Source organism: Pseudorca crassidens, chromosome 12 (genome assembly GCF_039906515.1).
Source record: "Pseudorca crassidens isolate mPseCra1 chromosome 12, mPseCra1.hap1, whole genome shotgun sequence".
Taxonomy (NCBI): Eukaryota; Metazoa; Chordata; class Mammalia; order Artiodactyla; family Delphinidae; genus Pseudorca; species Pseudorca crassidens.
The window spans coordinates 69,027,721-69,055,203 of record NC_090307.1 but is presented as its reverse complement, the minus strand read 5'-3'; the positions used below and the strand labels follow the sequence as shown (position 1 = coordinate 69,055,203).

At 52.9% G+C, this 27,483-nt stretch overlaps 2 protein-coding genes across 7 annotated transcripts; both read left to right on the top strand.

The window, feature by feature from the left end:
- The first annotated feature begins 923 nt into the window (after nucleotides 1-923).
- LOC137203659 (SEC14-like protein 2) lies at nucleotides 924-20,815 on the top strand. 6 transcript variants are annotated; one of them, XM_067700258.1, is made up of 12 exons: nucleotides 924-1,091; nucleotides 3,265-3,340; nucleotides 8,020-8,063; nucleotides 8,466-8,525; nucleotides 8,759-8,947; nucleotides 9,940-10,035; nucleotides 10,203-10,263; nucleotides 10,660-10,743; nucleotides 14,229-14,335; nucleotides 14,418-14,557; nucleotides 14,705-14,874; nucleotides 19,675-20,815. In XM_067700258.1, exons 1-12 carry the CDS (start codon nucleotides 1,038-1,040, stop codon nucleotides 19,803-19,805), a joined length of 1,212 nt encoding a protein of 403 aa, XP_067556359.1. In that variant the 5' UTR covers nucleotides 924-1,037; the 3' UTR covers nucleotides 19,806-20,815. The 6 variants fall into 6 exon arrangements, with proteins under 6 accessions (XP_067556359.1, XP_067556360.1, XP_067556363.1 ...); XM_067700259.1 differs by having other exon boundaries at nucleotides 950-1,091; nucleotides 8,405-8,525; XM_067700262.1 differs by lacking the exon at nucleotides 924-1,091 and adding an exon at nucleotides 1,500-1,687.
- A 1,351-nt stretch (nucleotides 20,816-22,166) lies between these two features.
- On the top strand, nucleotides 22,167-26,215 carry MTFP1 (mitochondrial fission process 1). Its single transcript, XM_067700264.1, has 4 exons — nucleotides 22,167-22,665; nucleotides 23,437-23,564; nucleotides 23,938-24,170; nucleotides 25,584-26,215. The coding sequence occupies exons 1-4, from the start codon at nucleotides 22,599-22,601 to the stop codon at nucleotides 25,654-25,656; spliced, it is 501 nt and encodes a 166-aa protein (XP_067556365.1). The 5' UTR covers nucleotides 22,167-22,598; the 3' UTR covers nucleotides 25,657-26,215.
- The last annotated feature ends 1,268 nt before the right edge of the window (nucleotides 26,216-27,483 follow it).

The window sequence follows — 27,483 nt, the reverse complement described above, 5'->3', positions numbered from 1 at the left end:
GGCCAGGCAGGCAGCAAAGGGAAGCTCTGCAGAGCGGACAAAGGAGTGGTCACATAGGGGAACCCTGTGCTAGGCACTGCCCTGAGTGCAGGGCAAGCTATGTACATTAGCTTGCTTTATCCTCTCATGCTGACTCAGGGTCCAGATCATCCAAATCCATTTAGGGAATGAAGAAGCTTGGATTCAGAGAGGTGAAGTTGCTCCCTGAAGTCTCATATAAACAAGGGGAAGATTAGGATTCAAACCCAGGTCTTCTGATTCCCAGAGAGGAAGCAACCCTCCATGCCAGCTGAGGGTGCCAGCACTTATGAGCCTCTCAGAGAGCTGCGAAGGTCAGAAGCGGAGGACAGGGCTCTGGGTGGGGAGATGGGGTCTGGGCTTCCTTACCCCCCCTCAGCCTGCCTGCCCCGAAGGGGGAGGGGAAAGGTTGTTAACACTGAAAGGCCCCAAGCTGGGTTTGCAGCAGTGGTCCAAAATCCATGGCAGGACAGGAGGAGGGCAGAAGCCCCAGAGAGAAAAGGCCAAGGCCACTGTCCTGGAGGCAGGGCGATGGCTAGACTTAGGGGTCCCCTGGTCCCCTATAGAGGCATCAGTCAAGCTTCCTCTCGTATTGGAGGGAGAGGTCCTGCACCGTGGGGACCTGATCTTAGAAGAGCTCAATAGATAGCACCTAGTTGGGGACAGTAAGGCCTAGAGAGTTCAGGTGTCTCCTCCAAGGTCACAGTGTAAGCTAAGGGTAAATTGGGGACTGGAACACAGACTTCCTGTCCTTCTCATGTCTACGGGCCTCGGACCGGGTGGGCACTCCTGCTCGCCTCCTGCTCAGGTCCCCGCTTCAGGAGGGCGGAGGGTACCCGCGTCAGACGCTCCTGCGCCCAGCGCATCTCTCCCTACTCCGCCCCTTGGGATCCTTTAAGAGGCGGGGCTTGGCTGCCAACCGCGGCCCCGGCAAAAGGCTGGGAGTTTACTCCCGCGGCGGAGAACGAGTCCGTGCTCTGTCTGCTGCCGCAACCGCCGCGCCCAGAGCCTGGGCCACGATGAGCGGCAGAGTCGGCGATCTGAGCCCCAGGCAGAAGGAGGCACTGGCCAAGGTGAGCCCTCACCCCGTCCCGGCCCGGCCCCGCCCCGGGCGATGGACCCCATCCTCTGGCGGCAGCGGGCTAGGAAGGGGCTGGATGGGGGGCGAGCGCGGGTCTGCGGCGAGCGGCGGAAGGAGCGGCAGCCACCGCACCGAGCGGTCCGCGGTCGCCCCCTCCCTCGCTCCCCTCCGTCCGCCGAGGGGACCCCGGGGAAGTTTGGTCGTCCCGGCCCCAGCCGCGAGCGAGCCCTTGGCGCTGCCACCTGGGAAGAAGTGGTTGCTTGGAAGCCCACGGAGGCAGCTGAGGGCACAAAGGCAAAGTTCATTCTCGGGACTGGCAGCCGGGCCCTGGGGGCAGGGGCAGGGGCAGGGCCCTAGGTTTCCTCCCATTTCCGGGAGGTTTTCCTCTTGCAGGGGCAGTGGCACGATGGAAAGGGCCGGAGGGCTTCTTAGGAGACTTGGATGGCTCCTGCTCTGGCACCAAGTCTCTCAGCGACCTTGGGCAAAACCGGTCCTTCTCTGTTCGCTCCTTGAGGAAAAGAATTGAGGAGGTTGGACCAGATGATGTGGAAAGGAGCAGCTTCAAGTGCAAAGCCTAGGATCCTACCGGTGACTGACTGGGTTGGGGCTAGTTTGAGTTGAGACCAGCTCCCCACCCCGTCCTGCAACCCAGGCCCCTCCCTCAACCCAGGCCCCTCCCGGGCTGGGGACTTGGGGCTGATGCTCTTCAAAAGGCAAGGAGGTAAGCCTAGCTTTGCCTTGGCGCCTGGGCAGAGGAGGGGGCAACAGTTCCAGAGCCGGACCCTCTCCCACCAGCTGGATCTCCCCTGCTGCCCTTGGGGAGAGAGGGAAGGTTGGCTGTTCTTGGAGCTGGAGCTGTTTGGGTCCAGTCTTAGGTCTGGAGCCTCCACAGCAGTTTTCCATTGCTGAGAAAGTGGTGGAGGGGGCGGGTGGCAGGTGTCTTCTGCCGTGGTAGTGGGGCAGAGGCTCCAGTCCCATGGAGGCCTTGCCCCAGGCTGGGCCTCCCCATCCCAGGGAGGCCGGGTAGGGAGGTTTCAGATTTTACTGCTGACCTGCAGGGGAAGTCAGGCAGAGAAGGGATTAGGTGGTGATTAAACTAGATATCAGGGGCTGGGTAGTGTCCTTGGTAAGGGGTGGCTTCATGCCAGTCTCCCTGGGGGTCTGGGAGCTGTTTGGGGGATGGGATGGTTTGAGGCCCTGGCTGACCTAGGCAAGGGGCAGAGGTGGCGGGTCCTCATTGATCCTCTCTGTGGCTGCCCTGTAGGTCACTGACTAGGGAAAGGTGAGTGGCTGGGAGCAGGAGGCTTGGGGACAGCACAGCACGTGGGGGCATGCTCACCTGCAGGGTAATGAGCAGTTGGAGGGGGCGTGGCCATCCTTGGGGTCACTGTCCAGCTCTCTTGTTTGGCACTCCCTACACTTTCCCCCTTCATGACTTCTGGCTGGAACTCTTCCCTCCACCTGGATTGCCCTCCTTCCTCCTCCTGCTGCCTTTGGAGTCCTTCAAGCCCAGCTCAAATGTCATTTTTTATATGAAGTAGTGTGAGACCACCGTCTTCCTGGCCCCAGTCAGCATCAAACTCTTCCTTCCCTCTGCTCCCTGGACACATTGCTCACCATTCCATTACTAAGGGGACAGGCCATGGTGGAAAGAGTGCAGGCTCTGGCCTGGGACAGACCGGGGTTTGCATCCCAGCTCTGCTGATTACTAGCTGTCGACCTTGGGCATGTTACTTGGCCTCTCTGAGCTTTAATTACTTCATCTGTAAAACGGGAGCAGTAATATCTCTAGAAGAATGAATAAGCACCGAGGTCGGTGCTGGGCACACGAGGAATGCTTGGTAAACTTACGCTTTTGCTGTGGCACACCCCAGAGTGTCTACTGTGGCGGTTAGCTGGGGGCTGTTCTGCCCAGCCATCACACTGGAGCGTGTAAGTGCGCACAGCCAGGCAGGGGCAGTGTCTTACTCCCTTCTCACCTCCTCCTGCTACTCAGCTCCCACCAGCATGACCGACAGAGTGTCCCACGCTGCTCAGGTGCTCAGCCAGTGTCTGCAGAGTTGACCCGTGTTGAGCAGGGGTCCAGCAAAAACCTCTATGGAGAGTCCCGGGCAGAGGGCGGTCAGGGTGGGACCTGCTACTCACCCAGCTGCCTCTCCATACAGTTTCGGGAGAATGTCCAGGATGTGCTGCCCAGTCTGCCGAATCCAGATGACTATTTTCTCCTGCGCTGGCTCCGAGGTGAGGAAAAAGGGGCTGCGGGAGGCTGGGGCAGGGGCTTGGGCTGGGGAACAGAATAGCACCCTCTGGAAACCCTGCCCCAGGCAATCTCAGAATCTGGAGTATTCAACCTTCAGAACCAAAAGCGTTCTTGGCAATGATATAACCTCAACCCTCCTGTTGGATAGATAACGACACTGAGGCTCAGAGAGGTGAGGTAACTTGCCCCAAGTCGCACAGTGTTGAACTGCAGGCAGGGAGAGGACTAGAGCCAGGTCAGCTGACTCCCAGCCCGGTGCCCTTTCCATCCACTCGATGAATCTACTCTGCCGATGGATGTGGGGAAACAGGTTGAGGAAAAGCCAAGAAAGGCCCCAAGCTTGTGGGAAGTTGGAGGCAGAGCCAAGCTTAGAACCAGAGTCTTGGCCCGTGGGAGAGACTGGCCCTCTCTGTGGCAGCTTGAAGGAGGGGCAGAATGCACGGGGAACACGGTGGGTGGGGTTCAGCCTGACCTAGGTTAACAAAACTCCCCTCAAGCCATCATCTGGCTCCATGGCCCTGAGGTCCATTCCAGCTCTGCCCTGGCCTGGCTCTGGTACCTGGTCCAGGGGTGAACATCTGTCTGAGGCTCCTCTCTGAGAGAGCTGGATGAGACAGGGTGCCCTGCCTATGGCAAGATGGGACGTGACAGTGCTATGCCCGTGATGATGCAGTGTACACGTTTCTACTAGCATCAGGGTCAGACTCAACCCCATGTTGCAACTCCTGAAATCCTTCTGTTCTTTTCTTTCTCCTCCTCTCCTGTGATTCAAGTCATGTGCCACCCTCTCTGGTTCTTGTGACACACTTTTTTTTTGGCTTTGTAGAAACTTTATTGCCAGACATAGAAATAATAGAGAAAATTCCTCTGTGTTAGATTAACAGAGATTAAATCGTGCTAACAGAATCAGAGCCCAAAATATTAAAGTATAAGTCATGGCCAATTACTTATTTATAGACACAGACACACACATGTATACCCTGCGAGTCTTGGGACAGGGGAAGAGATGTATTTTCCTTTTCTGTCCAGAAACTGAATAGAGCTGGCACACTCTTGAGAGGCTGATAGCTAGCAGGCCCCCCAGAGCAGACCCTGTGTGCCTCTGAAAGTGCCACTTGCCCTTTTCCCCCTAAAAAGCTGTGAACTCCCCCCACCCCACCCACTCAGAGAGGGTGGAGAGGCAGCAAAGAGGCGGCGATGGAGTCAGTCCAGAGCTGGAGGACATTTTGGCCCAGCCTTTGCTGAAGGGCTGTAGCTGGAAGGGGGCGGGTGGGGAGAGTGGGCAGACAGCGCTGCATTAAAGGGCCAGCTGCAAGATGATCAAACAAACTACCCAGCTACTGTGAGGTGGGGGAAGTGTGGTTTCAGAGAGCTGTTGAATTGAACAGCTTCGCAGCTCTTTTTTTATCTGAGAGAAGGCTGGCCTGGGGCCCTGGTTTCCCAGGCACCCCAACTCCCCAGTCCTGGGATAACCCCTCTCTTTGCAGGAATATAGAAGAGTGCAGTTATCCTCATTTGCCAGATGAGAAAACTGAGGCTCAGAGAGGAGAGGGCACTTAGCTGAGGGCACACAGCTAATGCGAAGCAGAATCAGGGCAGAAACCTAGGGCCCCTGATTCCCAGGCCATCGTCCTCTCCAGTAAGCCACAGCTGCCTCCTGAAACCAAGCTCTGCCTCTTCAAACCAAGGAAATATCTCCTCTGCACTTTATTTGTGCCTCACATTTCCCTGGGCAGGAGCTCAGGCCTGGTCAGACTCTACTGTGAATTTCAATTAGGGTTTTTGTCGCCTTGCTTTTCTTTTCTTTTCTGTTTTTGCCATGCCGCGCAGCTTGCGGGATTTTAGTTCCCTGACCAGAGATTGAACCTGGGCCCTCGGCAGTGAAAGCTCGAAAGCTCGGTGTCCTAACCACTGGACCACCAGGGAATTCCCCCTTTTTTTTTTTTTTAGAGAAACCTTCTCTTTTTCTCCTTTTCATCTAAAGGAAACATTTGCAAGGCACATGCCAGCCGAATGTCTTTGTCTAATTTAGGTGTGAGTGAGCACTGGGTTCTTCCCTTTCTCGAGTGAGCACTGGGTTCCTCCCTTCCCCCGACACGGGCTTGGCTTTCTGCTGGGCCCCAGGCCCGAGAGCAGGCACACAGATCACTGCCTCCCCCCGAGTGGGCCTGAGCTCTGGGCACCCCAGCGAGGGGGCTCAGATGGCAAGATAAAACGAGGAGGTGGAGGAAACCTGTGAGCCTGGCAGAGCAGGTCTGAGTCTCTTTGTTTTCCAGGACAGGAAGAGATCAAATAAGAACCCAGGACAGCTTGCTCCCAGGCCGGCCTCTCTGGCAGTGCCCTAAGCCATGCTTTGAGCTGCCCCTGACCAGGGCGGCAGGAGCCCTGGAGAGGCATCAGGCCGGTACTGCCAGGGGCAATGGAAACTTGGGGAGGGCCCTAAAATACCCTGGATTTTGGACCCCAGCAGCTAAAGGTTAACTGGAGAGCCTCCCTGAGATAAGGGGGCCCGAAGTTCACCACCACTCCTGTTCCCAAGGAAGATGACTCTCCTCACAGTTGGGCGTGTCCCTCCCATGGAGGATTCCCACTTTCAGGTCCAGCTGGGCTACCCCAACATGATAGCATGGTGCCTTGCATCTTCCAAGTGTTTCTAGCTCACTGGATGATTTGGCCAGAGATGTGCAGTATCTTGTCCAAGGTCAAACAGGAAGAAGGTGGAAGGGCTGAGATGCAAACCCAGATTATATTCCTCTGAAAGCTGCCCCCTGCTGCTACAATGGCATGTGAAGGGTGACCATGAGAAGGAACTTCCCAAGAGGGAAGGCTGCTCATTCCTGCAAACGTGTGTCTAGCACACATGACAGGGTATGGCATTGGTCAAATCTCTTGTCGTATCCTTGAGTGCAGGTGAGTGGACTGCATTTCAGGACAGCAGAGTCAAGGAATGTGCTCGGCCACTTCCGAAGAGCAGTGATTAAGGGGCTGGTGACAGTCCAGAGGGCAGCCTGTCTGGCCCAGGTTCCAGGGCTGTCAGCAGATCTGGATGTCAATCAGACCCACAAAGGACATACAGCTGGGAGGGACAGTTCATAGGTCAAATGGCAAAATTGGTCAGAATCTGGATCTCAGAAACTCTTTAAAAGATGAAATGCAGGGGCTTCCCTTGTGGCGCAGTGGTTAAGAATCCGCCTGCCAATGCAGGGGACACGGGTTCGAGCCCTAGTCTGGGAAGATCCCGCATGCCGTGGAGCAACTAAGCCCATGCGCCACAACTACTCAGCCTGCGCTCTAGAGCCCATGAGCCACAACTACTGAGCCCGTGTCCCACAACTACTGAAGCCCGTGTGCCTAGAGCCCATGCTCCACAACAAGAGAAGCCACCACAATGAGAAGCCTGCGCACCACAATGAAGAGTAGCCCCTGCTCACTGCAACCAGAGAAAAGCCTGCCTGCAGCAACGAAGACCCAACACAGCCAAAAATTAAAAAATTAAAAAAAAAAAGATGAAATGCAGCTGGCCATAACAAGATGAAATCTGATAGGGATAGATCCAGAAAACCACCTCTCAACCTATGGGGTAGAGGATTCATAAGCAGCACAGGTGAAAAGGATTTGGGGGTTTCAGTTGACTGTAAGCTTCGCCTGAGTTAAGGGCCTGGCCTGTTGCCGAGAAAGTTCTTAGGCTTAATTGGAGAAGGGTAGGCAACACCTGTGCTCTGGACCACACACTTCAAGAGGGGCACTGGCAAACTGGAAAACATCCAAAGGGAAGTTGATGGACTTGAAACCAAGCTTTGAAGGATGGTTAAAGGATCCATGGACGGGCAGCATGATAGCAGGGAGCACTCAGGGTGGCAGCACAGAATTTGCGAGTATTGGAAAGGTGGTCACGTGGCTGAGGAAGCACCCCCGCCCCTCCTCTCTGAATGTCTCTGTAGAGGGTCTCTGCTCAGTACAATAGTGAGGGCTGTGTGCAAATGGCAGCCTGGATTGTTTGGGAGCAGATGGCCTTGGCGGGCAGGGAGGTCTTTGTGTTCAAGTTTGAGCAGGACAGCATGTCAGGGTTTGTACATGAAATTGAGTTGAGCCAGGTGAACTCTAATTCTGAAACTTTCTGGGAACCCTGGGAGGACGAGGGCCCTCTGTGTCCCCCTGGGGTATGCATGGGTCCTCTGAGGATATGGCAAGGTTGACTGGAGGCTCATCTCCCCTCCATCCTACTGGAATGTTCTGCCAGTCCTGCCCCAGATTATGCGGCAGCTGTATTCATCTTTGAACCGCAGGTCAAGCTCTCAGGACTGGATGTTAGACCGTGGAGGAGATTAACTTTGTGGAAGGAGAAGGGTAAATGATAAGGGGGCCCAGGGTTTGCTTTCCCTGACAGGAGATAAGACCCTTCACCTGATTGCATCCACTAGGGTAAAACTCTTTTGACCCTGAACTTGCAATGCTGCCCCCACCTGCCCTGAACCTTGACCTGCTTTCCCCACAAGCCCAGGGGCTGTGGTGCTCTAGAAGCAGTGAATGTCCTCACATTAGCTTCTATATGTGGGGTGATCTGAGAGTCAGCAGGCATTTCCGCACAGGAGCAGGGAAATCTTCCCATCCTTGGCGCCCAGGCTGCTATCCTAACCCTGACCATGTTTCCCTGTTACAGCAAGAAGCTTTGACCTGCAGAAGTCTGAGGCCATGCTCCGCAAGGTGAGACCCATTTGGCTCCGAAGCCCACTGTTGCCTCCATTTCTGCCCATCAGAATCACGCCGTGCTTGGACTTCTGTCCACCCCCTCCCACCCCAATCACCGCCTGTGGCTTATGTGACATATCTGAGTATTAGCCGACCCGTACTGCCTTATCCTCCAGGACAAAGTGCATTCCCTTCCCTGGAAACAGAGCTTTCATAGTTCTGGGCCAGCCAAGAATTATAATCTGTTCTGCTGAGATCTCTGAAACAGGCACTTCCTTCTTTTCCATTCCTGCTGGTTGCCTTCTCGTGACTTACCTGTGGTCCGGTGGTCTGTTCGTGCTGTCACCCATTGCTAGATGCCTGTTAAGGACCACCCCCTCCCCGCCCTGCTTTTTTAAAGCCCTCGTGTGTTTGCAGCATGTGGAGGTCCGAAAGCAAAAGGACATTGACAACATCATGAGCTGGCAGCCTCCAGAGGTGAGAACAGATTATCCCGCCCCACACCACGTGAGGTCTGTTAGACCCATGATCTGTATCCTGGGTCTATGGGACTGGGACCCTCAGAGGAAAGGTCTGACAATGCCAAGTCATTGAATGAGTATCCATTGGCACCCAGGGGCGGATGAACCCAGAGGAAGGCCCTGGACACCGGGAAGGTATGGCTGCCCGGGGCCTGCTGACCAGGCACCCCCATCTCTGTCTGGGCCCAGGTGGTCCAACAGTATCTCTCAGGGGGCATGTGCGGCTATGACCTGGATGGCTGCCCCATCTGGTACGACATCATTGGACCTCTGGATGCCAAGGGTCTGCTCCTCTCAGCCACCAAACAGGACTTGGTCAAGACCAAGATGCGGGACTGCGAGCTGCTTTTGCGGGAGTGCGCCTGCCAGACCGAAAAGGTGAGGGGACCAGCACGGCTGAAGAGGAGTTACGCCCGGTGGAGGTGGTCACGCAGAAGTGTGGGTGTCACACGTGGCTTTAAGGGCAGCTTTAGGCCCTGATGTTTAGGTTTCATAGACCAGTGAAATTGCAAAGTTTTAGGAACTGATCTATGTCCCTAATTGTCATAATTAACCCACCAAACTATAGGGATGGCATTGTCCCAGAATAAAGGGCCGTCCTTTAATTGGGTAAAGTTTAGCTTCATAGAAAACATGCTACGTTATCATTACTTTTCTTCCTTTATCTGGGCACCAGAGGAATCCTTGTCAGGGACCACCCTATCCCTGGACAAGTATTTGGGTGCCGCTGGTGTCAGTGAGCTCAGATTCTGTGCTTCCCTAACTCTGAATTCAGACAAAGCTAAGGACAGCTAATTCTCTTACTGGAAAAAGACTGAAGAGCGAGGCGGAGCTGCCATGGTCCTTTCCCCTGCCCTCCTCCTCAGCAGTCGTAAAGATCCAGTGAGACCATGTGATACGTTTGGGGACATTTCAACAGTGTCATCCACATTCACTGAGAACCTAGTGTGCGCAGAGGCCCTGTGGGGCTGGGCACGCAGAGAAGCGTTAGAGATGCACCTTAAGGGCTTAGGTTGGATAGAGAGCATCTGTGCCTGCGAGATGAGTGGCTGCACGGGGTGCAGAGGACGAGGGGGGCCACCGGGTCAAACTGCAGAACAGGAGCAACTTCAGATGTAATCTAAGTTCACCCAGCTGTTTACTGGATGAGAACACGGAGATCTAAACGGGAAGGGTGACTTGTCTAGGCCGCAGTTCCGGCCTGGGGTAATTATCTCGATTCGGAAAACCCTAGGTACGGCCCTGCCGGATCTGGTTGCAGTATGGGTGCAGGGTACAATCAGCACTTTCCCTGAACCGGGGTGGGCTTCCGTGTGTGTGTTGTGTGGGGGGCAGCCTGATGTGACTTTCTGTTCCTCTGTCCCCTGCAGACGGGGAACAAGATAGAGACCATCACCCTGATTTATGACTGTGAGGGGCTTGGTCTCAAACATCTCTGGAAGCCAGCTGTGGAGGCCTATGGAGAGGTGAAGGCCAGGGCTCGGGGGTGGTGGAGGGTGAGAGGTGAGGGTCGGGGGGTGGGTTGGGGGGGTGGGTCCCTCTGCTAGGAGGCCCTGTGGGGTGGGGGAAGCCAGAGGAAGAAGGGCCTCCCTCCCTGGCACAGAGTTCTGAGCCCACTGGATTCTTTCCACAGTTTCTCTGCATGTTTGAGGAAAATTACCCCGAAACACTGAAGCGTCTTTTTGTCATTAAAGGTAAGTTGGCAACTACCTGTGATGAAGCCCAATGGGAAAGAGGGGCCAAAAATATTACTGGGACAGATTAAGGAGAGTGAAATAGAGTGAGCCGAAGTCAGGGGTGGAGGGTGGGGTCTTAGGACCTGTTCAGAAGACCGACCCATGATGTACGCAGACCACTTTGTAATTCACAAAGCTTTTAGTATTCGTTACCTCCTTTGAGCCACCGAGCCCCGTGAGAAAGGAAGACCATCCCCCCTGTACAGACAGGAAAGCCGAGCCTCACATAGGGCTGCCTGTGTGGGCTCCACAGCACCAGGGAGTGCATAGCCAGACACTGGGGGCTATGGTGGACACTGTTAGGGACAGAGTGGGGACTGCTCCTGGCCTCACATGGCCTGGTCTCTGTTCCAGCCCCCAAGCTGTTTCCTGTGGCCTATAACCTCATCAAACCCTTCCTGAGTGAGGACACTCGTAAGAAGATCATGGTCCTGGGGGGTGAGTAGCCCAGACCCTCCTCCACTCCACGGCATGGCTGCAGCCCCGCTGGGGATGGCATTAGAGAGCCAGAGCTGCCGGGGCGAAGGCTCCCTCTGCTGGTTTGGGAGCAGTGGGACCCAGGAGCAGGCTGGGCCCTAGCAAGGGGCTTCCTGTCTGTTTTCCTAAGAACTCTTTCTCTCAGACACTCCGGGGAAATTCAAAGATGAATTGAATGCAAGTCCTTGTCCTCAATAAGCTTGCAGTGAAACAGGAGACTTTTAAGAGAAAGCTAGGACACAAACTAGAAAAGGCATAGATGGACTTCCCTGGTGGCACAGTGGTTAAGAATCCACCTGCCAATGCAGGGGACATGGGTTCGAGCCCTGGTCCAGGAAGATCCCACATGCCATGGAGCAACTAAGCCCGTGCGCCACAACTACTGAGCCTGCGCTCTAGAGCCTGCGAGCCACAACTACTGAGCCCGCGTTCCACAACTACTGAAGCCCGCGTGCCTAGAGCCCATGCTCCGCAACAAGAGAAGCCACCGCAATGAGAAGCCCGCGCACTGCAATGAAGAGTAACCTCTGCTCACCGCAACTAGAGAAAGCCCACGTGCAGCAAGAAAGACCCAATGCAGCCAAAAAATAAATAAAATTCCTTTAAAAAAAAAAAAAAGAAAAAAAGAAAAGGCATAGATGCGGCAGAGAAGGGAGGTCACAGGAGCAGAGGTTGCTTTCAGTTGAGGGCAAGTACGCATGGATTCATTGGATGGGCACCTGCTGTGTGCCTGGCCCTGGACTAGGTAGGTGTCAAGGCCACAGAGGTAAGACAGAGTCCCTTGAAGAGCTTGTGGCCTCTCGGAGAAGGGAGACACAAACAGATGTATATCAGCGCAAGATGTTACGTGTAAAAGAGAGGAGGTGAAAAGCCCATGGGAACACTGAGCAGGGGCACTCACCCCGCCCAGCCTGGGGAGGGGGCGATGCCTCCCTCACCTGCGAGCTATGGAATGAGTAGGGTAGCCAGGTGAAGCAAGGCAGGAAGCTGTTGGGCAGAAATAAGAACAATGAGCAAAGATCTTACACACCATGGCACGGGCAGCTGAAGAGGGCACACGGCAGGGTGTGCGAGAGATGACGTGGAGAGGGAGCCAGGTGCCAGGAGCTGGGTCACAGAGAATCCAGGGCACTGTGTCGGGAAGCTGGGACACAACTCCACCGGCCACTGGGCACCAGAGAGGAGTTCCTGAGCCAGGGCAGGGGGTGGGGTACAGGACCTGATTCTCAGGACAGATACCAGTTTGTATACCGTGGCCACAGCCCACGTACCAGGTGTTGCAAGCCTGAGCCACAGCGGGGGCTGTAGGGACGGAGAGGAGAGGATGGATTTCAGACTTTCGTAGGAAGTGGAACAGCAGAACTCAATTGACTGGATGTAGGAAGGGAGGAAGAGAAATCTAGAATGGCTCCCTGGTATCTGGCATGAGTGACAGCATTGCAGTCATTCTGATGCAGTTAGTTCCACTGGGGAATAATACAGTCAGAAGGAAAGGCTTGAAGTTGAGTTCTAGGAGTCTGTGAGGTGTACACATGTTGGGGATGCCTGGGCCTGAAGCTTAGCAGCAAACTCCAGTCTGGAGATTTGGAGTTTTAGATAGAGACAGCAGCTAAAACCTTGAGAGGAGGTAAGACTGCCCACAGAACAGAGGCTGAAGCCTGGGGAATATCCAGGCTCAAGGGCATGAAGAGAAAGAGGAGCCCACCAGGGAGTGAAGAAGCGATTGCGAGGTTGGCGGGGAAGAGAGCAGACGGACACTGGATAGGCACGGCAGCAGGAGAACATCAGGGGACGAGGGGAAGCCAGCAAGGAAGACCCATGGGAATCAAGCCAGCCAGGGACAGGCAGGAGTCGAGTTTGGCTGGAGCGTGATGTGGGGTGGTGGGAGAAAAGCCTAGAAAGGGAGATTGGGACTGGCTCGTGGACGGCTTAATGCCACCTGTGGAGTTGAACTGGGGGTAGGGAATCCTGAAGGTTTCTGAATGTTCACCTTCAGGCACCACACTGAAAGTGGAGGTTTTCCAAATGTGTGCTGAGCCTGGGTGTGGTGCAAAGCAGTCTGGAAAGCACAGGACTTCTGGGTGCTGGTCCTGGCTCTAGTGCAACAAATTCTGTCCTTGTAGCCTCAGTTCCTCTCTGTGAGATGGGAAGAATCCTCCTGGCCTTATTCCAACCCTCCAGCTGAACTGGGTGAAGAAACAACGTCTGAGGAAAAGGCTCTAATGATTTTTGGCTTTTCTGTGGCTGCCACCCACCATGAGCATGAGCCAGTTCGGCTTCCTGGCAGCGGGGCTGCAGAGGAGGTTCAGTCAGTTCCCCCACCCACACCTGAAACCCTTTCAACCAAACCCGCCTCGGGCTGGGAAGGTACCGGATCTTCAATAGAGGAGGGGAGAAATTCACCCTGGGCTGGTCACTGGTACTCAGCACAGATTAAAGCACCCCTGGAGTTGCATGGTCTCAAGTCCCTAGAAATCTGAAGGCTGGGAGACCCTGGACCATCCCTGTGGGTTTACGGGCAGCACCAGCCACAGAGGATGCTCGGTGGTACCCTGTGACCTGGAGCTGCTCTCTATATCTGGTCTCTGTCGTCAGCAGGGAAAGGTTTCCATCCAGTATCAAAATATTGTCCTTGGCTGATACTTGTTTAGGAATCTGGCAGAGAAATGGATCTCAGCCTTGGTTGCACTTGAGGCAAACTCTCCTAGTCAGGAAAGGGCTTGGTTATTTAAAGAGAAAAAAAAAAAACCAAATCACTGGTAGCCAAACAGCCTACAAAACAAGAGAAGTGAAACTGTGGCTGGGGTAAAGCCAAGGGAGCCCATTTAAGGGGTCGGTCTACAGTGATGCATTCATTCAATAAATCACGAGTGAGCACAGTAGGTGACAGTGGTCATGCCCTCACGCTCAGTCTAACTAGGGCAGATCATGTTGACTGCCCTCCTGCCTGCCACATGCGCTGTTCCCTCTGCGTGGAATGCCCTCCCCTCCTTTCTTTGTTCCCTCCTGCTTGCACTTCAAATATTTGTATCCCCTCTTCCTGGGAGTGATAATACACTCTCATACAGGTACGGCATTTTACAGTTTACAACGAACACCCTCTCAAGTACTTAGTTCACTTCACTCCCACCATAACCTTGCAGGGCAGGAGGAACTAGGCTCAGAATGAAGTGATTTATTTGCCTCAGGTTGCTTCGCTGGCCAGAGGCAGTGGGGACAGGACCTCTGTCTCCTGCTTCCTGGTCCAGAACAGGGCAGTCATCTGGGTGACAGCTCTTCTTGAACCCCCTGCAGAGCTGTGCGCACGTCCTGTGCTTCCAATGCCCATGTTTTGTGTGCGGGGGCAGGCAGGTTTTTTCTGCCTCTTTTGTGTAGACTGCCAGGGCTGTGATGAACTCCTGCCCTGGTGGTGATCCTTTTCTCTCCTTCCTTCCCTCTCCTGCCAGCAAACTGGAAGGAGGTTTTACTGAAATATGTCAGCCCTGACCAGCTGCCTGTGGAGTATGGGGGCACCATGACGGACCCTGATGGAGACCCCAAGTGTAAATCCAAGGTATGGGCTGCCAGGGGCCGGAGGTGACCAGAGACACCTGGCTCAAATGCACATTCCAGCTCACTCCGTGCTCTGCTTCTAGATCAACTATGGGGGTGACATCCCCAAGAAGTATTACGTGCGAGACCAGCTGAAACAGCAGTACGAACACAGTGTGCAGATTTCCCGGGGCTCCTCCCACCAAGTGGAGTATGAAATTCTCTTTCCAGGCTGTGTCCTCAGGTAGGGTTCTGGACCCTTCCAGGAGACCTGAGCCTTCTGGCCATAGGTGCTGGCGGTGGGCTGGGGTGGGAGAAGCCCTGGTGGCAGGACCCCAGAGAGGGAACATGCAGACGGAATCACGTCTAAGTGGGTGGGTGTCCCCTGCAGGTGGCAGTTCATGTCGGATGGTTCGGACATCGGTTTTGGGATTTTCCTGAAGACCAAAGTGGGGGAGCGGCAGAGGGCAGGGGAGATGACAGAGGTGCTTTCCAACCAGAGGTACAATGCCCACCTGGTCCCTGAGGATGGGACCCTCACCTGCAGCGATCCTGGCATCTGTAAGTCTCTCTGTCTTGGCTCGAAGCCCCTGCTCTAGCTGTTTGCCCGGGAGGTCCCTCTTTCTCCATGGATTTAAGTTCTCACACTGTTAGAACTAGAAGTGGAGCTCCATCAGTTTCAACCTCTCTTGCATAGGTGAGGAAACCTAGGCCTGGAGAGGTGAGATGACAGGCTCAAGGTGACCTGGTCCAGGTGTAACTGGGGCTGTGACTGCCATTAGACATTTCCTGGGGATGCGCCCTCCCCAGACATCAGAGAGGCAGAACACGTTACGTAGGTGTAGGGATCACAGGGTGAGCAGAGTGCTGACAAACCTAGCCTTGACTCTGCTGAACTTCACTCATCTCCAAGTTGATCAAAAAATGGCCACAGAACATGAACAGGAAGTTTACCCAAGAGGAATAAGAATGGCAAATAGACATCTGAAAAGGTGTTTAACCTCACTTAGCTTTGCAATATCGATTAAATTCCCTTTGACTCAGCAATTCTACCTCTGGAAATTTACTGTACAGAAATATTTACACAAAAACACAAAGATATAGGTACATGGATGTTCCTAGCAGTTTGGGAAACTGATAATAAACTAAATGGCCTTAAGAAGGTCTTGTTAAGTAAATTATGGTCCATCCATATAATGGAATACAGTATACGCATTAAAGAGAATAAACTGACATATAAGATGTCTGATACATGTTAAAAAAAAATAAAGCATGAGACTTAGCATATATGATGTATACTCACTTTGGCTAAAAAAGGTCAAAAGAATTCTGGGGTTGGCCGCTTTTACCTTCTGAGATGGCCCACACTCTGTCTGTGGAGTGTGTTTCTCTAAATAAATTCACTTCTTACCTACCAAAAAAAAAAAAAAAAAAAGAATTCTGGGGACTCTGCTAATGCTAATGGTGGTAGGAAGCTTAGAGAGGGCTTTCGTTTCTTTATACTGGCCCTGCAAATACAGTTTATGTTACAAAGAACATGTACTACATTTATAAGCAGAAAAATCACATACACACACACACAAAACCCCCATCAAATCTCCAGTTTCCTCTCTGTCTGAGCCAAGGGGCCAGGCATGGAAAATCAGTGACAGCAAGGGCTTTGTCATCAAGCTGAGATGGACTTGACCACTGACTAGTCCTTAGGCAAGTGACTTGGCCTCCTTGAGCTTCAGTTTCCTGATTGCTACAATGGGGATCAAATTCTCTACCTCATAGGGACACCTGATGATGAAATGCGATCAGGTCTGTGCAGCACTTAGCGTAATGCCTGCCACGCAGCACTCAGCGCACTGTGGCCACCATTATTATCATTAGGGGAAAACCTGGGGGAGAAGGGCCACTGGGGAGATAGTGCCAGAGATGGGAGAAGCCCTGCGCCCTGTTTTCATGGCAGCACTGCCAGAAGTCTGAACTAGCCCCACAGATGTCTTGGCCTCTGTACTTGTCCACACCATTGCCCCAACCTCAGATCCTGTGTCCTCCCCCACAGCCCAAGCAACCTCAGTCTCCACCGCCCCCTCCTCACATATACTCTGTGGTCTGGCTCCCCAGGGAGGAGAAGTATTCTTGTTAGTGAGCTGTCGGGTCCTGAGGGAGAAGGCGGTATACTGTGTGCTTCATCAAGAACAAGGCTTAGCACCAGCCCAGACACTGTCATCCTCAGAGCATAAAGCATTTTGTACATATAAGCTTGAATTTCTCTTTTAAAGGACAGGGAAGCTGAGGTATAGAGAGGGGATGTTATCTCTCCCACAGCGTAGCCTGCATAGACACCAAGAAACGGAGACAGGAGAGAATCCTAGGGTCCTGGTACAGGATCTCGTGACCACAGACTACCCTAGAGATGATCATGTGACAGAGGAGAGAGTGGGGTCCCAGACCTGGGAAGTAATTTACCCAAACTCAGCAGAGCCCAAACCGTTTTCCAGCGCTGCCCACTACCTCTCTGTAGTACCATGAACCCTTTAACATAATCAGGCTTAGGTTTGCAAATCCCAAATTATAGTTCCCCTTGGATACATTCCCAGATGGAATGTTTATCTGCTTGTGGGGCCTTGACTGGGAGATTCCACTTTTTTTTCTCCCAACTAATATTTCCTGAGGTCCTGAGTGTAGAGTACTCTTCTAGGAAAGAAAAAGATTCAGAAAAAAAGATCTGGAGCGTGCATTGTGGTCTAGAAGAGCTGAAGCACTGTAGGAAGGTTAAACAGCCCCTCTAGGCACCAGAAGACCCGGTTTCTGAGTCCAGCTTTGCCAGTAACTCTCCGAGTGTCTCTAATTAGATTTTGCTCTCTTTTTCCTTAAAATGAGGGGAGTAGGCTAGAGCAGATCTTAATCTGGGGTCTATGATTCTAAATCTTTAGTGATATAGATCTTTAAAGACAGTGATTCTAAATCTTTAAAGACCAAACACCTCCCTTTTATAATAAGTGGTGTCTAATGTCCCCTTTACTACTCTGAAATGAAATTCATAGATATTATAACCACCTACACACATAATTAAAAAGTCAATATACTCTCCTATCTGGAATATAAAAGAAATAAAAGGACACTAAGAATATATATGTTTTCTCAATACATAAATGAGAGGGCACAGTTACCCCCAGCTCCTCCTCTCTTCAGAATGGTGACTTTCCCATTGGGAACCACTGCCCCAGAGGGTCCATGATGGGCTCCATGGGATCTGAAATTGTATGCTTTCATCAGATTCTCAGGGGGGTCAGTTCCCCAACAAAAGTGAAGGAGCCCCAGCCTGGAGGATCTCTGGGGCCTCTACAAGTCTGTGAGTACATGATTAGTGTCAAAATGAACCACTTCCCTCGGGCCTGGGCGTCACAACAGCCCCTTCCTTGTTTCTGAGGGCAGAACATCATGCTAGGCAGAGTCATCTCAATCCTGATGCTTGGTCCAAGGAGCTCAAAGACCTCTTCTCTAGCATGACTGACTCTGGTTGCTAAGGCTCTGTCATCCAGGTCAGAGAGGAAGCTTCCCTCTTTCCAGAGGCACCACTGGTCCTGAAAGACCTCTGGCTCAGAGAGAAAATCAATGACTATTACTCACTTCACACCATGAAGAAAAGGGTGAATGGTGTGTCTGCCCTCAGTCTAAAACTATGCATTTTATCCAGGGGCAGAAAAGGGGAAAGGTTAAATCTCAGGATTAAATGCACAGGGTTTTTTTGGCTGGGAAAAGTTAGAGACCAGGATAGGGAAGGGGCAGAGCTAGTGTTTTTGTTTTCCCACTCTGTTCTTTGGAAGGGGTGTTTGACTGGAATGGAAAAACTTCTCAAAAAAAGAAGGGTTAGATTAAAAGCAGTCTGTTCCTTGGCCAAGGGTTGGAAGCCTTTTCTGCCAACTGCATGCCCATTTTCTCTCCCCAGAGGAAACCACTAACAGATCTTGTGTATTATCCTACCAAATATTTTCCATTCCTTTAGAAGCATTATGTGTTTCCATAATATACAGGACATGTGCCCACCCATATACATTCATAGGAATTATATATGTTATTCAGTGTATATTTGAAGGAATTTTGAAATTGTAAAACTTGTCAATGTAGGTAGACCAAGTAACAAAGCCAAAAAAAATTTTTTTACATATATTAACAAAAATGTTAGAAATGGTTTACAAATTGTTCTGCAACTTGCTTTTTTTAGCCTAAGGATATATTGTCACTAGTTTCCCCAGTCACTTCTATGAAGCTCACCTCTTTCTTTTTATACAGAATAGTATTTCAATAAAAACTTTTAAAGCAATTCTTCTTTGAACATTTTAGTTTTCCTCATCTTTTATTACTACAAATAGGGGTGTATTGAGCATCTTTGTCCATTTATCTTTCTGTGGGGTAAGTTTCTGGTTCAAAAGTTTGCATATTTTGGGCTTCCCTGGTGGCGCAGTGGTTGAGAATCTGCCTGCTAATGCAGGGGACACGGGTTCAAGCCCTGGTCTGGGAGGATCCCACATGCCGCGGAGCAACTAGGCCCGTGAGCCACAACTACTGAGCCTGCGCATCTGGAGCCTGTGCTCCGCAACAAGAGAGGCCACGATAGTGAGAGGCCCGCGCACCACGGATGAAGAGTGGCCCCCACTTGCCACTAGCGAAAGCCCTCGCACAGAAACAAAGACCCAACACAGCAAAAATAAATAAATAAATTACAAAACTCCTACCCCCAACATCTTCTTTAAAAAAAAAAAAAAGTTTGTATATTTTACCTTTTGTCAGAAACTGAACAGGATTAGGCTTTCTAGGGCCCAAGTCAGGCAGCAATGCAGGCCAGAGGGAAATTCCAGCTCCATCCCTTCCTCACTGTGTGACACAGTGACTTTCTTTTTATATAACACAGTACTAATGCTGAACTCAAGAGTTATTGTGAATAATATATATAGATTGCCATACCAGTATTGAGTCAAATAAATAGCTGTTGTTACCATTACTATTATTATTATTATAATAACTACTGCTGCAACTAATTCTACTCCCTCCTTTCAAGACCCAGTTCAAGCTCTAACTCCTTTAAAAAGCCTTTCACATGATTTCAGTCTACAGGGCCCCCTCGTTCCAAGCTGTTACAGACGTGACTGTCTCTGCCACTCATCTGGCACTTGGCATGTTCTTATATATTTTTCTCTTCATGAACATATTGTAACCCAGCTAGACTAGGTTTCAGAAGGTGAAGGACCATTGCTTATGCTACCTTCAGCCTCATTACCTACCACACTGCCTTGCTCAGTCAACCAAAATCACTGTGTCCAAGCTCTTTGTCAGAATTGCCTGAATGTCTGTTTTTTCCCCTCCCCTCAGATGTCCTGCGGTTTGACAACACCTACAGCTTCATTCATGCAAAGAAGGTCAGTTTTACCGTGGAGGTCCTGCTTCCAGACAAAGCCTCAGAAGAGAAGATGAAACAGCTGGGGGCAGTCACCCCAAAGTAACGCCTCCTCCCACAGCAGGCCTGGCTCCCTCAGCATCTCCCTGTCAGTTTCTATCCCTTGTAGCAGTCATTTTCCCAGCACTCTGACGCCCAAAGAAACTGGGCTAGAAGAAAGACCTCGGGGCTGGATCTGGGGAGCCTTCATTTCAGAATTAGGAAGAGGGAGACTAGCTGGAGTGGGCCTCCTTGCCTCTCAAATTACTAAGGAGTCCCCAGGGGCTGGGCACCGTGACAGCATCTGTCTTATAAGCTGTGCCAACTTCACCTGTCCAGTGACAGATGAGACAGGGAGGGGGGAACCATGGGGTGGCAGGGAGGAAATTAGGAAAAAGGGGAGAAATTGAGACCTAACACTTCAGGGAAGCCAGCTGCAGGGGAGGAACTTGCTCCCAAATGAACATGTAAGTCTAGATCATAATGAGGAATAGCAAGGTAGCCGGTTGCTAGAGTTATGGTGGGGGTCTGAGGCTCTTCTGAACTTTCTACCCAGGCTAGGATCTTTTAGCTTTTCCCAAGTCTTGGGAGAGGGCCCGAGTCAGCATAGGTCTTCCCTTTCAAGGGTAGACAGGCAGGCCTCTCCCTCGCCTCGAGGAATCCAGCAGTTCCTGGGTCCCACTGGCTGCCTCTTAAATTACTAACGATTGTCAGTGACTCAGCTTCCTGGGACAGTGAGCTTTGGTACCCAGCCACTGTCCTTCAGTGCAAACAAAGCACAGGGAAGTTACCTCCAGGGATCCCAGCTCCGTGAAGGGCCAGGGAGGCTGGCGGTGGGTGTGAGTCCTGAAGCTTCCACCCCTCAGAAACCCAGGCCCTGACCCATCCTGGGGAGATGGTCCGGCCAAGCTGAGGGAGCAGGAGTCAGGGGCAAGGCTGGAACTGACAGGAGGCCCCGAGGCCGCATGGCTCCCAGCCAGACCCCTCAGGAGGATATCCTGACCTCGGTTTACAGCGCTCTGTTAGGAAAAGTAACCAATGAATAAAGAACTTTCAGCGCGCAGGGCGTGGAAGTCAGCGCCTTCCGCCTCGCTCCTCACAGTTACTCACACACGCAAACTTCCGCCGTGGGGTGCCTGCTTCTCCCCTTCAATAAGCGGAGCGCATGCGCAGAAGCCATCTGCTAGTCTCCTTCCGTGCGCTGAAGGCGTCCTGACGGCCTGCTTGCCCCCTGATTGGCCCAGCCGGTGGGCCGTCTTCCGCCATTTTTGCTAAGGGCGCTAAGGGTGCACCTGACCATCTTAACGGTCAGGACGCAGACCCCGCCCAACTCGGGCTTCTCAGAGCGCGCCAAATAGTGCGGGTCTGGCAAGCGCGCGCAGCGCCTGCGGTGGACCTGGATTGGGAGGGTCAAGGAGCAGCGACGATCACGTGACTTTAGGGACCGTCTCCTAATTCCGCGCAGGCACTGCCAGTGTTTCTGGGGTTGAGGATCACTGAGTCGCGATCCCAGCTTCCTGCGAGATCACAGTTGACCTGGCTGCCCTACATGATCCTACAATGATGAAGACTCCCAGGGCTGAAACCAGGGACCTCAACAGGGAGGCTGTGACCTTTATTTGATGATAATAAAGCTAATTCTTTAATGAGCGCCTCCTGGGTACCAGGCAACAGCCCTGTGTTTATCACCTTATTGCAAGGATTCAAGGAATTAATACATTCAGAGCGCTTAGAAAGCCTGGTACAAGTGTACGCTCAGTAAATTTTGGCTACTCTTGTTTCTTACAGGCGTGGCTGACAGTTCATAGGCGGCACAACTAGCATTTGAACCCAGGACTGCCTGTCTTTAAAGGCTGGGCCTTTGCTCGCTGGTACCCCCAAAGGATTCACAGAGCTTTAGTGAAGTGCACTTATTCCTCACATGGGTAAACTGAGGTGCAGCAGGGGAAGAGTTTACTCTTTAGTAATCAATAACCCCACGTCCTCTCATTCTGTTCTCATTTCCCTGAAGTCTTGTACCCCAACCCCGTTTCCCTGGCCTCATTCGTTCATTCGTGGTCCTGCCCCGAAGAGGCTCGGTCCAGTTAGACTCCAGTGCTTGATAGATGAGCATGGGGTAGGGACTCCTAAGAGTCCAAGCATCCACATCACCAGGGTTCTCACCATTCGCTCCCCCAGCCTCATTTACTCAGCTCACCTTAGGAGCATGGGAACTGGAGCTGCACTGCCTGGAGTCAAATGCCAGCCTCACTACTCAGCAGTTATATGTCCTGGGAAAGTGATCTATTAATATTTTTCCTGTGTCTCTATTACTCAACGGTAAAATGGGGGGGGGGGCGGTGTCCCAGGCTGGTGGGAGGGTTTAAAGAAGTAATCCATCTAGAGTCTTTAGCCAATGGTCTGGCCGGTAGTAAACTCAATAAATGACGACTGTATAATTAATCTTCGAAAGCGTCCCAGGACTGAACCAGTCCTGTTGCCCAATTAACAAATGAATAAAGTGAGGCACAGAGAAGTTACAGGCTCTTGCCCGAGGTCACAGAGCCAAGAAGTGTAGCATCCCGTATTTGAACCTCCGTCTCTTTGGTTCCAACACTACAGCCAGTGCTGGAAGAGGATCGCGCCAACCGCTCGACTCTAGAGAAAACGTGAAGAAAATTAAGCTGAAAACTCAAACCTGGGAGAGGGGCTCCGGTGCGCGGGGGGAATTTGCAGACGCTCCCTGCTGGCGGGGACTACATGACCTATGCTTCAGTTGGGGACCTTCGGCTCAGCTCGTCCCGACGCTGCGAACGGGAGTGCTGGTGGAAGCCGAGGCGGTAGTACACGCTGCAGCGACTGAGGCCAAGGAGGAAGCACCATGTCCGAGCCGCCCCCGCGGGGGGCCGAGCGCGACCTTTTCCGGGACACGTGGGTGCGGTACCTGGGTGAGCACGGGGCAGGGGGACAGCGGCCCCTACACCACGTGTCTGGGGAAGCAGGGGTTGCCAGACGCCGGTCAGGGGCCTGGAGAAGGTGGGAGGATCTTAGTTCTCATTCAGCCAGGGAAGAGACTGGGCTCAGAGAGGGTTCTGAACTTGCTCAAGGTCACACAGCTCTGGTATTCCCAGCCCTGCCCTCGGGGTTTCTGCTGGTCAGACTCCCAGGTGGAAGCCGCAGCTCAGGTAGGAGGATGGAACCAGGTGATCGGATCGCCTTCTGTGGCATGCCTGGCACAGGCCTGTGGAGTCAGGGCATCTGGACTCTCATCTTGGCTCCTCCCTGGCTCTGAGCCTGTTTCCTCCTCAGCAAAAAGGGATGAACGCAGGGTCTCGCTCATTGGGTGGTAATATTAAGGGTAGAATGAGATAAAGTACATAAAGGCCTGGCATATGGTGAGCCCCTGGTCAGTGGGGCTGCCTTTAGTCTCTCTCACTGCCTGTTCGGCCATCAGCTCAGATGCTTCTAGAACCCAGGCTGTGAAGGCAAGTGAGTGATGAGAACGGTGTCTGCGCTCAGCTCTTCCACGAGGGGAGAGTTGGGGTGGGCATCATGAGTGCCATTTTATAGGCTGGGAAACTGAGGCTCAAAGGGGTAAAATTACTTGTCTAAGGTCACCCAGCTACTGCTCAGCAGAATGACATAAGAACCAGCTCACTCAAGTGCTCCCTTGTGGAACAACCCAAAGGCTCAGGAATTAAATATCCCCTCCCCACCAGGCTACGCCAATGAGGTGGGGGAGGCCTTCCGCTCCCTGGTGCCTGTATCTGTCGTGTGGCTGAGCTACGGTGTGTCCAGCTCCTACGTGCTGGCTGATGCCATTAACAAGGGCAAGAAAGCGAGAGACGTGAGTGTTAACCTGCCCCTCAACCCCCCACCCCCGTCCACTCCCCTTGTGGTCAGTCCACAGCCTTGCATGTGGTTAAGTCCCTCTGGGACAGTCCGGTCCCCACAACCTGGCCTGGCGGACTCCATACCCCGGTACCGTTTGTAGCATAGTGCACCCTGTCCCCAGCGCAGGTGACGTAATCTATATCCTAGTGCTGGATATGAGTGAGTCCACCCTCAGCCCTGAATTGGTGGAGTCCAGAACCCAACACTAGCGTGGCTCTGTCCCCAACCCCCTTCACTTCCCTCTCCCTGGTCCAGCCTCATGCCCCTTGTCCACAGGGTTTCCCGCCTCTGCCTCTGCTGGATTAAATGTCTCTTGTGCCTGCCAGGTGCCAAGCCCTGAGGCAGGCCGCAGCACCAGGGTGACCGTGGCCATGGTGGACACCTTCGTGTGGCAGGCTTTGGCCTCTGTGGCCATCCCAGGCTTCACTATCAACCGTGTGTGTGCTGCCTCTCTCTATATCCTGGGCACTGCTACCCGCTGGCCTCTGGCTGTCCGCAGGTGGACCACCACCGCACTGGGACTACTGGCCATCCCCATCATCATCCACCCCATCGACAGGTGGGTGCTTCTCCCAGCCCCAGGGATCATCCACCCTACAGGCGGGGATAACCTTTGAGAGGTATGGGGGTGTATCCACTTTTCACAGAGCAGTTGTAGCGGAGGCAGGGCTGGCACTTGGGGCTCCTGAGGTAGAAAGGACAGTCTAGGCCCTTGTCATATGATCTGGCAGGTACTCTGGCCATAAAGGTAGGAGGTGCTATGAGAGTATGGGACGCAGGACAAGTAAATTCCCAGAAAAAAAACTCAGTGTTAGAAAACCACCAGAGGTAGGCAGGAACAGGTGCACCCTGGAAGGGTTGGGTTTTGAGAACTTTTGGTGACAGAAGCCCAACTGAAACTGGGTTAAGTAAAATAGGAATTGATTGTTTCACATAACCGAAAAGTCCAAAGCTATGCTACCTGGAGGCATGGCTGGATCCAAGCACTCAACTGATGTTATTAGGGGTCTGGGTCTCTCTGCTGGCCTTCTCCCCGCCCCACCCCGTGTTGGCTTCAGTCACTTTTCCTTCATGGGAACAGAGATGGCTCCCAGCAGCTCCCAGCTCCCCTCCCCCCAGCTTAGCAAGCCCCATAGGAAGCTTCTTTTTTTTAATTTTTTTTTTTTTTTTTTTGCGGTACGCGGGCCTCTCACTGTTGTGGCCTCTCCCATTGCGGAGCACAGGCTCCGGATGCGCAGGCTCAGCGGCCATGGCTCACAGGCCCAGCCACTCCGCGGCATGTGGGATCTTCCCGGACCGGGGCACGAACCCATGTCCCCTGCATCGGCAGGCGGACTCTTAGCCACTGTGCCACCAGGGAAGCCCTTTTAATTTTTTTTGATGTGGACCATTTTTAAAGTCTTTATTGAATTTGTTACAATATTGCTTCTGTTTTATGTTTTTTATGTTTTAGTCTTTGGCCGCGAGGCATGTGGGATCTTAGCTCCCCCACCAGGGATCAAACCTTCATCCCCTGCGTTGGAAGGTGAAGTCTTAATCATTGGACTGCTGGGGAAGTCCCCCCATAGGAAGCTTCTTAATAGTGACAGCAAAAATCCCAAGGAAGGCTGTCATTGGTCCATACTGGACTGGGTGCCCATCCCTGAGCCAGCTTCCCTTTTCCGACCGGCCCGGCTTGGGTCATGTGCCTTCCCTTAGAACCAGAGATGGGGCCAACCCAACTAGATGAACATAGAGTGGGAGGAGGAGTCTTTCTCCTCAGGAACATAGCTGACCTTGAGGTCCTGTGTGAGTCTTTTACCCTCTCTGTGCCTCAGTTTTCCCAACTGAATAAAGAGAGGGTGATGGCTGACACCAGGATGGCACTTGTGTCCTGCATCCAGGAGTCCCTTTCTTAGCCCTGACCTCCTGCCTCCCATTCCCCCATTAGCACCCCTTGGTTGCCTGCTCATGACCCTCCATTGCCCCACAGGTCAGTGGACTTCCTCCTGGACTCCAGCCTGCGCAAGCTCTACCCCTCTGTGGAGAAGCCCAGTTCCTCCTGACCCCACCCCAGTACCTGGCCTGTGGGTTGGCCCACTCCCTGCTCTGTTCCAACTCCCTCCTCCTGCCAGGGGTTGCGGATGCCTGGCTCTCTGGGATCCGAGGCCCTGGCACCTGAATGGGTTTAAGCTGGACGGAAACTGAGAGACAAAGACCTCAGAGCAGCAGCTACGGTGACTCACAGACAGGATCTGAACCCCATCTGCTTCCATGGAATCTGTGATACTGAGTTGGACTGGACTGTGAGTGGGCCCAGCCCTGTCTTTTGACAGGACAATAACATACTCCCATGGAGCGTAAGGAGACTAAGGCCCAGGCAAGGCAAGGAATATGGCCAAGATCACTTGGCAAGCTGGGGACTTACAGGATTCCCAACGGCTCAGCCAGGTCACCCCATGGCAGTGTGGCTGACGGAGGAGCAGCAGGCACTTGGAGAAATGCAGAACACTAGTGGGGACCCTGAGGACTGATTCTCTGGCAGCCCCTTCCTGATGCAGGGGCTGCTGGGGTCTAGCTGGAAGGCAGCACAGCCCCCGGTCCAATAAATCCTCAAGAAGTTGAGTTTTCTCCTTTTCTGTTGGGGATGAGCAGGGATGTGGTGATGGGGAGCAGGGCTGGGGGCCCTCAGAGCCAGAGGCCGATGTCTCTGGCAATGCATCACTCACAGTGGCTAGCACTGGGCCTGTCTGGTACCTCCCCACCCATCAATGCCCCCCTGCAGATGCCTGGGGTTCCACCGTGGTGCTGCCAGTCTCCTTTGGGGTAGGCATTGCCCTCTTTCTGCAAGCCTCCTAAAATAACACTGCTGGGAGGGGAGCCTGCTGGGCAGATACCACCTGAGCCTGACTACAGCTCACTCTTCCCTTAGTTCACCCCCTCAAGGTAGCCTCTATCTCCCTAGAGCTGGCTTGGGAGCCTCCTCTGGGCTTCCTCCATGACTGTGCTGATAGCCTGTAGCGATCTTGGCCTCCCCCTCTGTGAGCTCCTATGGCCAGGGCCTGCATCTATCCTGGAAGCTGCAGCCCCAACTCTCCCCTAGGTCCCTGCGCATATCAGCCATGTGGCTTTGAGCCAGCGGGAATTTCAGTGGCCTCTTGGTGAAGTAGGGCTAAGATAGACTCCCCCAACCAGCTTGTGAGAGCTGAAGTGGGAGGTCCAAAGCAGCTGGCACAGAATGGGTAGTTGCCTCCCCCAGGCAGCACAATCCTGCTTCTGCACTGAACCCTCCAGGGTAGGGTTGCCAGACATAGCAAATAAAATAACAGGGTGAGCGATTAAATTTTGTTTGATTTAAACAACAAGGAATACTTGAGTATAAGTATGTCCCTAATATTGCATGGAACATATATGCACTGAAAAGTTCTTCATTGTTTATCTGAAATTGAAATTGAACTGGGCATCCTGTATTTTATCTGCAACTCTACTCTGGGGGGCCATGCATGGAGCTGGAATGCCTCCCCCAAACACCCCAGCCCTGTAGAGGTGGGAAACACTCTCTCCAGCCTGTCTCTTTCCTGGGCAGGGGATGAGGGACAGTTTTTAGTGACTAGGCTAACTCGTATTATCCCATTTGATGGGTGGGAAACAGGTGCAGAGAGGTGAATGGACTGGAGGTGGCAGAGCCGGGTGTAATAGGAAATTGCTTTCCTGGGGCCTGAGAGGATGAGGCAGACCGCTGCTGGGATTGGGTGGGGGGAGATGTCTTTTCCCACCCCGGGGGCCTGGTGGCCTTTGACTTGGGGCATGCTGGGAGTTGGGTCCCCCAGTGGCCAGCTTCATGCAATGCTCAGGACCACCACAAGGAGGCAGCACCTCCAAACGTGCCCACC